Source organism: Gigantopelta aegis, chromosome 7 (genome assembly GCF_016097555.1).
Source record: "Gigantopelta aegis isolate Gae_Host chromosome 7, Gae_host_genome, whole genome shotgun sequence".
In the NCBI taxonomy this organism is placed as follows: Eukaryota; Metazoa; Mollusca; class Gastropoda; order Neomphalida; family Peltospiridae; genus Gigantopelta; species Gigantopelta aegis.
The window spans coordinates 22,614,793-22,627,294 of NC_054705.1; the positions used below are offsets into that span (position 1 = coordinate 22,614,793).

The following is a 12,502-nucleotide window of genomic DNA, read 5'->3' on the forward strand; positions in this document are numbered from 1 at the left end:
CGTGTGATTATTGAGAAACGCTTCCAGGAGAAGTTAATTAATAAAGGAATTACAACACCATTCCTAACTGGTTAATTTTTAATTAACCCTTACTACTCGTTCAGTAACGTGTGATAATTTAGAAACGCTTCCAGGGGAACTTAATTAATAAAGGAATTACAGCTCTATTCCTAACGGGTTAATTTTTAATTAACCCTAACTACTCATTCAGTAACCTTGTAACACAGAATTAATACTTATCACAATAAAGACAATAACCTACAGTTTACCTAGGTCGTCTAGGATGACTGGCTAAGCTTTATATTACCAAATACTCGTATAATGTTAGAACAAAAAGTCTACGATTTACTTCGTCAGATGACCGAAGACACTGTCTAAAGAATATTGGTATAATACAGTATTAAAATATTTAAAGTCACATCAATCACATCAAGGTTATACACAGAGCAGAAAATATATAATTACCAAAGTCCCGTCTGAACTAATATATTTCGTTCAGTGGACGACGTCCGTGATCCCCTGGAGCCTTCCTAATTCGTTCTCCCCGATATCTCTAAAACACTAGCTATTTATTATAAATCAGGATTTTGCCTGGGGGTACAAGGCGGTACCTCACGTATCATCTCATTTTCTACCTCTACTAGAGTCGGTATATTTCTCTCTGATCGTCAGTCTGGCTGTCGCCAACCGCGAGCAATCTCCTGGCCATAAACAGCACTACCGGAGATATTACGTAACTACTAGCCACATGGCCTCCGGTCCTGGCTGGGTGTGTATTAGGCGTACCGATCGAGGACCGTCGCGCAGAAGTATTACGTAACAAGTTGCCCATCTGGGCTTAAGTGCAATGAAACTGCACACGGCCCTCTAACACAATTAAAATCGCCACAGGCGAAACAAATTTAAGAGCATGTACCGTCACACACACCCACCTCAAAAAGGATATTTCCTCTACTCTAGGAATAGGGAAATATACTACATTAAATAATATGCAAGATTACAGAAAGAAACTACATCAAATACATCGTCATCATGATGTACTACCATCACGATTACCACCACTGTAACATGGTATAAGACAACACAATTGGCATCTGAATGCTGGTAAACCAGTGGTATAAGACAACACAATTGGCATCTGACTGCTGGTAAATCAGTGGTAGAAAACGTGCATTAGCTAAAACAAATCTAGCTATGATCTGTGTTCGTGGGTCGAATGGTCTCAATTAGATGAAAAGAAACATTATTTCTGCAAGGTTATAGTTACGCCGGCTTCTCAGCTGCAGGACACTACACGAGTATATAGAGGATACTCCCCGAGTGTCTTGTGATATCATAATTTATCAGCACGAGTTGATAAAAGTATGAAATCCGAGGCTTGCTGACACGAGGGGATATTCTTTTCATCATCCATTATCATTCTTTTCATTTGCGACAATTGTAAACAATGTCAGTATTGTGGGATGAATGTCATTATATTTAGCAACGGCAGACTCGTTGACTAGCAGAACGACAGTGGCGTGACGTCACTAATGCTAGGTTTAGCGCTGAAACATACACAGCGGCGTACTAAAATAATTTATCAGCACGAGTTGATAAAAGTATGAAATCCGAGGTTTGCTGACACGAGAGGATATTCTTTTCATCATCCATTATCATTCTTTTCATTTGCGACAATTGTAAACAGTCAGTTATGTGGGATGAATGTTACTATATTTAACTAGCAGAACGACAGTGGCGTGACGTCACTAATGATAGGTTTAGGGCTGAAATTAACAGTGGCGTAACAAAAGACTGTCTTGTGATTAAAATTTAACCAATCAAGATTATAAGAAGCGATATCTCCTAGATGAATATCGCAGAGGATATCGCACATTATATTGCCAGCGATATCTCCCACAGAAGCCTTTCATAATAAACTATAATAATCTCTCGACATTGAGGCTAGTCGTAGACGTAAATTTACACTGTTTTGTGAATATGGGTCCAGAACAACAGTGGCGTGACGTCAGTAATGATATGTTTAGCGCTGAAATTAACAGTGACGTAACAAAAGACTGTCTTGTGATTAAAATTTGACCAATCAAGATTATAAGAAGCGATATCTCCTAGATGAATATCGCAGGGGATATCGCACATTATATTGCCAGCGATATCTCCTACAAAAGACTTTGATGGATGATAAATTATAATAATGTCTTGGCATTGAGGCTTCCCGGTTTATGTTCTACCATCTGTTAGCTGTTGGGTACCTCTTAGAAAGGTCAGCAAAGGCTCTTAATGCATTTCTGTCAGCTAAATGTTAAAACCAGGTAAACTTCTGCTGCATGGCTTTATATCTCAACAATGTGTGCACAGGTTTTTTGTCTGTTCCGTGCACGCTGATGTCTTTTTAGGTCAATAATGTTAAAAATAGCTGGTAAAACGTTGTACATACATTCTGAAATGCATTTCAAGTTATCTTAATCTAATTATAGCTTTACATTCCATTGATTTTTGAGGTGAAATGTTTAGAGGTTGGTATGTTTGTACTTAATTTGCAGGCCCAAAGCAGGCGGGGGTGGCCAGCCCCCCCCCCCCCCCCCCCCCCCCCCCCCCCCCCCCCCCCCCAATAATTGTGGCCTTTTTTTTATAACCTTTACATCTCGACTGAATGCAAAAGTTGTAGCGAGGCTTACGGATCGAGATTAACGGCGAGAGTTACAGTAACGGGCAAATAACCTTTGTAACATGCCGCCGTATCCCCCAAATACATCGCGCCTTCGGGACTCGTTCAGTTGCCCCCCCTCCCCCTCCCCCCCCCCCTTGTGCTCGCTTATTTTTGACATACTTATATTGGTCCCACCCTTTAACGCCCCTTTAGTGTCGAGCATATGGAATTGCTCTTGCTACTGGTAGAGACAGATGATAGCTATGTGTATATGATTTAAGCCCTGGATACTGTACAAACATGACTGTCACCAGAGTTGACGAAGTATTTCGAATATTTAGTATCTATGACAGGGCTCCAACGTAACAATTTGTCCAAGCTAACTTGGGATGAGAACAGACGTCTCACCATGTACTCTCGAGTTAACCCCCCCCCCCCCACCCTCACCCCCACCCCCCACCTGGGGGTACTCTTACTGAGTTACGGGAAGCTACTTGAGTATTGCGTCACGTACACCGGATCACGGGTTTTCATGACTTTGGTGTACGGCGGAGGTGGAGGAAGAGGAAAAGCGCTCCAGGAACGGCACGGGGGGGGGGGGGGGGGGGGAACCAAAACTGGCGGCTTAACAGCCAGCGGCTGTCCCTTCTACGACACCGCCCCCAGCCCAGCCTGAGTCGACCACTACGTGGCCCAGACAGAACTGGCCGGTATCCCCGGTACTGCCAGTCGTCAAGCCACCGGCCCGATCAGCCGCTGTTGGAAAGAGGAAGGCCGTCGCTCAGCCGAGCGACCAACCTGACAAGGCCCGGCCTCATCCAACACTCGCACCGTCCCCCTCCGACTCGGAAGCCGTCTGGAAAGTTCAGATCGGGAAAATCAGGTCCGGCTTCCTGAAGTTCGTGCAGGGAGAGACGGATCCGGCAACACTGATGGGCGGACTAGTGAAACCAGAGCTAAAACAACTGCCTGATGGAAGCGCTTACGAGCTACACAACATCAAATCTACAGCCGGCAAGACGGGGTTGGTACTAACTCAGCGCCGAGAAGGAGTCTACCGACAAGCGGTCCTGGTTAGAGAGATGGATAGCCACACCATCCACAGGATCGTCAAGGCCCTTTTCGGCAACGACTACCGGAGTGTCATAACCATCCTCGCCGACCAGAGATGGAAGCACTTCATCCCCGCCTTTGCCGGTCCTCCGCTCATCGGTTCGCCGAAGGCCAAACTCCAACGGCCTTAACGTGGCCACTCACGTGGACATATAGATCGGACTTTAAACATTTAGACCTTCGTTCAAAATTTTATGTCGAAATTACTTCTTTTGTTTAAATATTATTAAATAGTCCGATCCTCTCTTCTTTCTCTTATTTATTTTTGGACTGTCCTTCTAAAATGTTCCAAATTATATAAATATTCGGCCGAGCAGTCAATTCTTTTTATTTTCAGCTTGTAATTTAAAAAAAAAAAAAAATTAAATATTTTATTCTATTAACATTTTACTAAATGCTATTTTCAAAATTCTGCCCATTTTCAACACTACCCCCCCCCCCCCCCCCCCCCCACACACACACACATCCCGAGTCAGGCCACCGATCTTACTGGAGGTCTGACTCTAGTGGTATATGGGCACGTTAAACTAGTTATCATCATCATCATCCCACGACAATTTAGAAACAAAATTGTCATGGGTGAAACGGCCCACCAGCGGTAAATTAAAGCCTGCCCATGGTAACTGAAAACAATAATACTTTTGTAGCAAATAAATAGGACTGAAACGTTATTTTGCTGTATGTAGACATATATTTTAAATGTACTGATGTTATATACTGGCAGCTAATGTACACCAGGTGTAAACATTTTACCATCATTGAGGAGCTTTACCCACGGCACTTTTGCGCCGTCGGTGATGTACCCGACCTACGGCAATTTATATCTCAATTGCCGTCAGTGCAGTCGTTAAGTTCGAGCCCTGACTATGACGACCTATGAAAGTTTCTGTAATAACTATATTGAAATGGGTAGTACTTACGTTCTTTCGTTGATAGGGCTGTATGAACAAAACGTGTGGATATATTTCAGCATTCAGGTTAAAGTGATTACATTTTCTTTACTTCAAATGACAAGAGTCATGTACGCACTGTGTGGTTGTACTATCTGAGATATTTTAATCTGGATGTCGCTCATGTTGGTTTTCGTCAACTTGTGTGGCCAAAACCAGTGTACAGGAATATTAAATATACATTTTCTGTTGCAAAACGTTTCACATTATATGTGAAAGGCATAAAAGCAAATCCTACATTCACAAGGGTAGTCGCATTATGTCCTAAACGATTCAGATATTCCATAAAATTGTTTATTATTATTTATTAATACATGTAATTCGATACCTATTGTAACACTAACATAGGTTATTGTTTCTTTAATACCAGTAGCTTCTCTATATGCTGTGTTGGGATGTGCAGAACGCAATGGGACACCTGGATATACAATTTAATGTCCCTCGCCGCTGCTGCTGCTACTACTACTGTTGCATAGGTGTAGAAATCGGTTGAGGGGCAGCTTACCCCCCCCCCCCCAGTTCAAAGGGGATCTACATATAGATTATAAAGAGTTATATATAGTAGTAGTAGTTGTTGTTGTTGTAGCAGAAGCAGCAACAACAGTAGTACTAGTAGCAGTAGTAGTAGTAGTGGTGGTAATAGTAGTAGTAGTAGTTGCTGTTGTTTTAGCAGAAGCAGCAACAGCAGTAGTACTAGTAGCAGTAGTAGTAGTGTGGTGTAATAGTAGTAGTAGTAACAGAAGCAGCAACAGCAGTAGTACTAGTAGGGGGGGGGGGGGGGGGCGCCAAAACTGGCGACTCAACCGCCAGCAGCTGTCCCTTCTGCGACACCGCCCCCAGCCCAATCAACCAATTAATAAAATAAATAAATAAATAAATAGAAAGAAAGAAATGTCTTATTTAACGACGCACTCATCACATTTTATTTACGGTTAAAAAACGTCAGACATATGGTTAAGGATTACACAGATATTGAGAGAGGAAATCCGCTGTCGCCACTTCATGGGCTACTCAGCAAGGGATCTGTTGTATGCACCACCCACAGACAGGATAGTACATATCACGACCTTTGTCACACCAGTTGTGGAGCACTGGCTGGAACGAGAAATAGCCCAATGGGTCCACCGACGGGGATCGATCCTAGACCGACCGCGCATCAAGCGAACGCTTTACCACTGAGCTACGTCCCGCCCTGGGTATTTGATGGAGGACTCTATTTTGGAGGGGTACGACTTTTAAACCATACAATTCGACGGGTTGTCATCAACAAACGTTTTCTGTTCGTTTATTTCTCAATAAACAAAATGTTAACAACGTCCACCTTGTCAACAGAAGGACATTTCGATGTTTGAGTAAGTGGATTACTTGTGAATTTTATTGTGATAACGAATTCTAAGTAAACAGTATATACAGCAATAAGAATTTCAAGCAATAAATAATACATCATTGAGAACTTGTTAAGAACTCTCTATAGTTATAGTAGGAACAAGATCAGATGGGAGAACTCATTGAAGGAGCTAGGCTTCTTTCATTTCAACTTAATTTTCCTGCTTATATCCAATTAAGGTCCAAGCACGCTGTTATGGGTACATAATTCAGCTATCTGGGCTGTCTGAGCAGGGCAGTGGGCTAGTTGTCTATTGTTATATGGTGTCTGAACTTTATTGTTACTTAAAATGTTCACGAATTGTGACGAAAAATCTCACAAATGAACAACAACAAATCGGATGTTGATTGCGCGAACCGTGCACGAGAAAACAAACCGAACCAAAATGATAACGATCACGTGGTATACCAACGTCTGTGACATTGAAATGGAAATATCCCGTCTAAAAATAGATTAGACCTTGTCTGCTCAACGGTTTTTTCTCAAACGTGCGTCCGTTTTTAAGAAATACGAAAAATGCATTTTGTGGTATTACAAACACCAGGATTACCAAAAAACACTTCAGGTGAATGGAAATGTATATTCTAAATAATAAACGGTAAGTAAAGTGCAATTTTATTTGTGAAAAAAATAAGTTTAATAGTGAAAAAACAACGCCGTAATGGTTAACAACTAGCCGTCACTAGGGTGTGTCCCTTTAAAGGCATACCTCTATCTATTTCGCGACTCTCCCAGACCCGACCTCTAATCGAGGCAGGCTTCTGTGAAAGGCAGGCCTCTATCTATTTCGCGACTCTCTCAGACCCGACCTCTAATCGAGGTAGACTTCTATCAAAGGCAGGCCTCTATCTATTTCGCGACTCTCCCAGACCCGACCTCTAATCGAGGCAGGCTTCTATTAAAGACAGGCCTTTATCTATTTCGCGACTCTCTCAGACCCGACTCTTTCAGACCAGACCTCTAATCGAGGCAGGCTTCTATTAAAGGCAGGCCTCTATCTATTTCGCGACTCTTTCAGACCAGACCTCTAATCGAGGCAGACTTCTGTTAAAGGCAGACATCTATCTATTTCGCCACTAGCTCAGACCAGGCCTCTAATCGTGGCAGACTTCTATTAAAGATGTGTGCGTGCGTGCGTGCGTGCGTGCGTGCGTGCGTGCGTGCGTGCGTGCGTGCATGCGAGAGAGAGAGAGAGAGAGAGAGAGAGAGAGAGAGAGAGAGAGAGAGAGAGAGAGAGTATGTGTTTTCCATATAGATTAAGTGGATTACTTGTGAATTGATAAACATGTTAAGCAATAAATAATACGTCATTGAGAACTTGTTAAGAGCTCTCTAGAGTTATAGTAGGCACGAGTTCAGATGGGAGAACGCTTGAGGTCAAGTTGAGTGGTTTCGTTCTACCCTAACTTAACCCATGTATTTAAAGGCGCTAATCCTGAATTTGCAGCTCTAGCAAGACATCCGTACCTGCCCCACAACAAAACAACTCATAACCTACTCAATTGTTTAATCCTTTTTAAACACTATCTTACCGAAACATGTTAGAAATAAAACAATATGTCAAAATTACCCAATATTTGACATCCAATAGCCGATGATTAATAAATCAATGTGCTCTAGTGGTGCCGTTAAACAAAACAACTTTTTCAACGTCAGGATTAATGTATGATTGTTGTGTAGTATACTCTTCAAATAAAGTAGGGGAACCTGAAATATTAATAACTATTAGACCGAACATAGTTTTGACCACAGACATCCTAGTAAAGGACGTTCGTGTCTGTTTATCAACACACCGAAACACATCCCATAGTTTGCACGTACAGCACCCAGTTGCCTCGTACACGTGTGTGGGGTGTCATTTTCGAGTTTGACAATTTCTAGGAATGTCGATTAAACACTATGGAACGTTATTTCTGTCAATCTTGTTCATTCTGTGGATCATACAGTTGTTATTGTTTTGTTTTTAGTAATTTTTATTGTTTGAATTTGCGATGCGGCGTATGCATCGCGATGAGCGCCTACAGGCTACTGGCATGCTGCAAACGGGCAGAAGTCAGCGTGAAGTGGCCAATACCTTCGATGTTTCGTAGTCAGTGATTAGCAGACTATGGAACAGGTACCAACAAACCCACAATGTTGACGATCGACCTCGTTCAGGTTACCCCAGGGCAACGGCAGGAGTACAGGATCGATTCATCCGTAACCAGGCTCTAAGAAATCGAGTTCAAACGGCAAATCAAATTGTTGCAAACCTTCACCAGGGTACTGGTGTCCGAGTTACGGGTCAGACGATTAGAAATCGTCTTCATGCAGCCCATCTTCATGCTCGTCAACCCCGTAACATTATCCACAGACGTGAATGGTGGAGGGGGCGTCACAACTGGGGTATTCGTCGCTGTCATGTCATGTTTTCAGATGAGTCCCTATTCACATTGGACTTCGTTGACAGGCGTGGTCGGGACTGGCGACGTCACAATGCGATCTCATGACAGAATTGGCGGTGGATCGGTTATTGTGTGGGTGGTATCACTATGACTGACAGAACCCCCTCCATATTGTGCAAGGAAGGATCACTGGGCAGTACTACCGGGACAACATACTCACACGCTTGGTGGTCCCGTTTGCTAGGCATGTGCGTCGACGTTTTGTTTTTCAGGACGACAATGCCCGTGCTCACCGTGCACGAATCGTCAGTGCTCACGTCCAGCAGCGCAACAGCAATCGAATGCCATGACTAGCAATGAATCCAGACCGTTCCCCCATTGAACACGTCTGGGACATGATAGGGAGACGTGTGCATCAACATGAAAGACCGCCGACCACGTTAACGGAACTTGATCAGGCGCTGCAAGAGGAGTGGAACAGACTCCCTCAAATGGCCATTGGGATGAATGTCTGGCACATCGTTGTGGTATCACTCACTACGGATAAAAAAAAAACCGTGAACTTTAAAAATTCACTTCTGACCCCAATCGTCCTTTAAAAACAGTCCTGTACCTGTTTCAATATAAGTTTAAAAACAACCCCTGAATGGTCAGTCCTAGAACCTGTTTCTATGTAAGTTTATAAACAACCACTGAATGGTCAGTCCTGTAACCTGTTTCAATATAAGTTTAAAAACAACCACTGAATGGTTAGTGCTGTAACCTGTTTCAATATAAGTTTAAAAACAACCACTGAATGGTCAGTCCTAGAACCTGTTTCAATATACGTTTAAAAACAACCACTGAATGGACAGTCCTAGAACCTGTTTCAATATACGTTTAAAAACAACCACTGAATGGTCAGTCCTAGAACCTGTTTCAATATACGTTTAGAAACAACCACTGAATGGTCAGTCCTAGAACCTGTTTCAATATACGTTTAAAAACAACCATGGAATGGACAGTCCTAGAACCTGTTTCAATATAAGTGTATAAACAACCACTGAATGGTCAGTCCTAGAACCTGTTTCAATATAAGTTTAAAAACAACCACTGAATGGTCAGTCCTAGAACCTGTTTCAATATAAGTTTATAAACAACCACTAAATGGTCAGTCCTAGAACCTGTTTCAATATAAGTTTATACACAATAACTGAATGGTCAGTCCTTTAACCTGTTTTAATATAAGTTTAAAAACAACCACTGAATGGTCAGTCCTAGAACCTGTTTCAATATAAGTTTAAAAACAACCACTGAATGGTCAGTCCTAGAACCTGTTTCAATATAAGTTTATAAACAACCACTAAATGATCAGTCCTTGAACCTGTTTCAATATAAGTTTATAAACAATCACTGAATGGTCAGTCCTTTAACCTGTTTTAATATAAGTTTAAAAACAACCACTGAATGGTCAGTCCTAGAACCTGTTTCAATATAAGGTTAAAAACAACCACTGAATGGTCAGTCCTAGAACCTGTTTCAATATAAATCTATAAACAACCACTGAATGGTCAGTGCTAGAACCTGTTTCAATATAAGTTTATAAACAACCACTGAATGGTCAGTCCTTGAACCTGTTTCAATATAAGTTTATAAACAACCACTGAATGATCAGTCCTGTAACCTGTTTCAATATAAGTTTATAAACAACCACTGAATGGTCAGTCCTGTAACCTGTTTCAAGATAAGTTTATAAACACCCACTGAATGATCAGTCCTATAATCTGTTTCAATATAAGTTTATAAACAACCATTGAATGGTCAGTCCTAGAACCTGTTTCAATATAAGTTTAAAAACAACCATTGAATGGTCAGTCCTATAACCTGTTTCAATATAATTTTATAAACAACCACTGAATGGTCAGTCCTGTAACCTGTTTCAATATAAGTTTATAAACGTACCCATATAGATCCTGGAGTGTTGAACTGTTGTGTTGGACTTACTAGTATTTGAACTTGAGCTGACGTCACTGATTGCAACCAGGGGCCATGTCACAAACGGCTTAAGGGGCGGGACGTAGCTCAGTGGTAAAGCGCTCACCTGATGTCCAGTCGGTCTAGGATCGATCCCCGTCAGTGGGTTATTTCTTGTTCCACCCAGTGCACCACGACTGGTATATCAAAGGCAGTGGTATGTGCTAGCCTGTCTGTGGGGTGGTGTAAAAAAAAAAAGATCTCTTGTTACTAATAAAAAAAATGTAGCATTTTTTCTCTCTAAGACTATATCATGTCAGAATTAATGCACGAATTAAACGAAAATGCCCGTCTGTGCATAACAACATTTATTTTGTGTGCGTGCGTGCGTGCGTGCGTGCGCGCGCGCGCGTGTGTTAGTGTGTGTGTGTGTGTGTGTGTGTGTGTGTGTTTGTTTACATATAAATATTCCAATGTATTATTAGCGATGTCACGTGAACGTTCGCCCCTTACGTTTTCTCGCTGGTTGAGTTTCCGTCCTCGCTGTCATCTTACGATACGGTTTGTACCGTCTGACTTAACAATAAAACCTCAGGAGCAAAATAAGCTATATAAAAAAGTAAGTAATTATATGACTATTTCTATAATTTCAGGCTCATTTTGGATATTTTGTATTTATTTAATAAATTGTTTTGAATTCTTGTGTATAGTATTTATTCAAGAAAATGATATATGGGGATAATGCAAATATATCCAGCAGACCTAAATTTGCATTAATTACCTTGATTAAGCAATGTTAATTAATGACCCCGGCATGTAGGTGACACAGTATCATGTAGTTGACAAATTACACATGATGTAGGTGACATCATGTCATGGAGTTTAAATGTATAAATGTGATGCAAGACTGGAACACATTTTGATGATGCCCAATAATTAAGTTTCCTATTATGTGTTATCACTGTGCATTCTCATTTTAAGTGATCTGATGAACTAAAGATAACATTGTAGGTGTCGACACCATGGTTGAGCAGTACCAAGTTTTAATTTTAGAAGTATTGTGCTGTGTTCTTCGCCTCATCCTTAAATAAAGTATCACCTTTATGGTAGTTGTGTTAGTTATATAGATGTAAACTATTAAAATATATCAACACAATAAAAGATTGAAGTAGTATATTAACTAAATACAATCACAGACGTCACATCATGTTAGGCAAACAGATGGCCACACAACTGAGGTAAATGAAATGCATAAAACATTTAACTAAATGGCACATTGGCACAACTTTTTGACGCATACAATAATATAAATATAATTAACAAAGTTGCATCACTTATATTTATATATATGAAAGTCACGCTGACAGGAATTATTGCACTACGACTTGTAGTGGATGCTACATTTTAAAATGTATTTAACAAATAATATACCGGGATACTACCCCAGTTACCTATAGAAAACGAAAAACATCTACTATGCAATGTAATATTTTTTTTTTTAAAAGCTTACAGGAATCAGTCAACCACTGACATATTAACTATAACATAATAGCACCTGATGAATAGTACCATGCTGGCTACTTAGCACCATTTTAATACCTGGTTGGCAACATAATAGTGTCAAACACTGACATATTAATCTAACAAAAAATAACACCATGTCAACCTCGGGCGAGTGCTCAACCGACTGAGCTAGATCCCGCCCTGAAATTGGTAACACTTCCTGCGTTTGTTTCTGGGCATAGTAACACATATTGGTGCACCAAGAACATAACAGATACTGCTTTGCTGCTCCCAGGATAGGTCTTCTATATTAGGCCAGCAGTAGTACGGTGCGCTCCCCTTTGTGGTCATGAAGCTAATGGAAATTTCATTGGAGAGATCATCTGCAAACTCTTTAATCTGAAACACATACACACATATTATATATGCTAACTGTTACTTCAATTAGTATTCTTGGCACTAAGTATATGATGAAGTTATGTATATATGAGATGCCAACTACATATCTTAGTACCGTAATGTGAAACTTGTAGCCCTAGCCCTTTTACCTTGCAGTAGGTTC

At 41.0% G+C, this 12,502-nt stretch overlaps 1 protein-coding gene across 1 annotated transcript in view; it reads left to right on the plus strand.

The window, feature by feature from the left end:
- Nucleotides 1–8,834, plus strand: part of LOC121377971 — a 30,774-nt gene extending 21,940 nt beyond the window's left edge. The window contains exons 5-6 of the mRNA XM_041506067.1: nt 8,362–8,485; nt 8,757–8,834. Coding sequence (XP_041362001.1) covers nt 8,362–8,485; nt 8,757–8,834 — 202 coding nt within the window. The remainder of the gene's footprint in view (nt 1–8,361; nt 8,486–8,756) is intronic.
- The last annotated feature ends 3,668 nt before the right edge of the window (nt 8,835–12,502 follow it).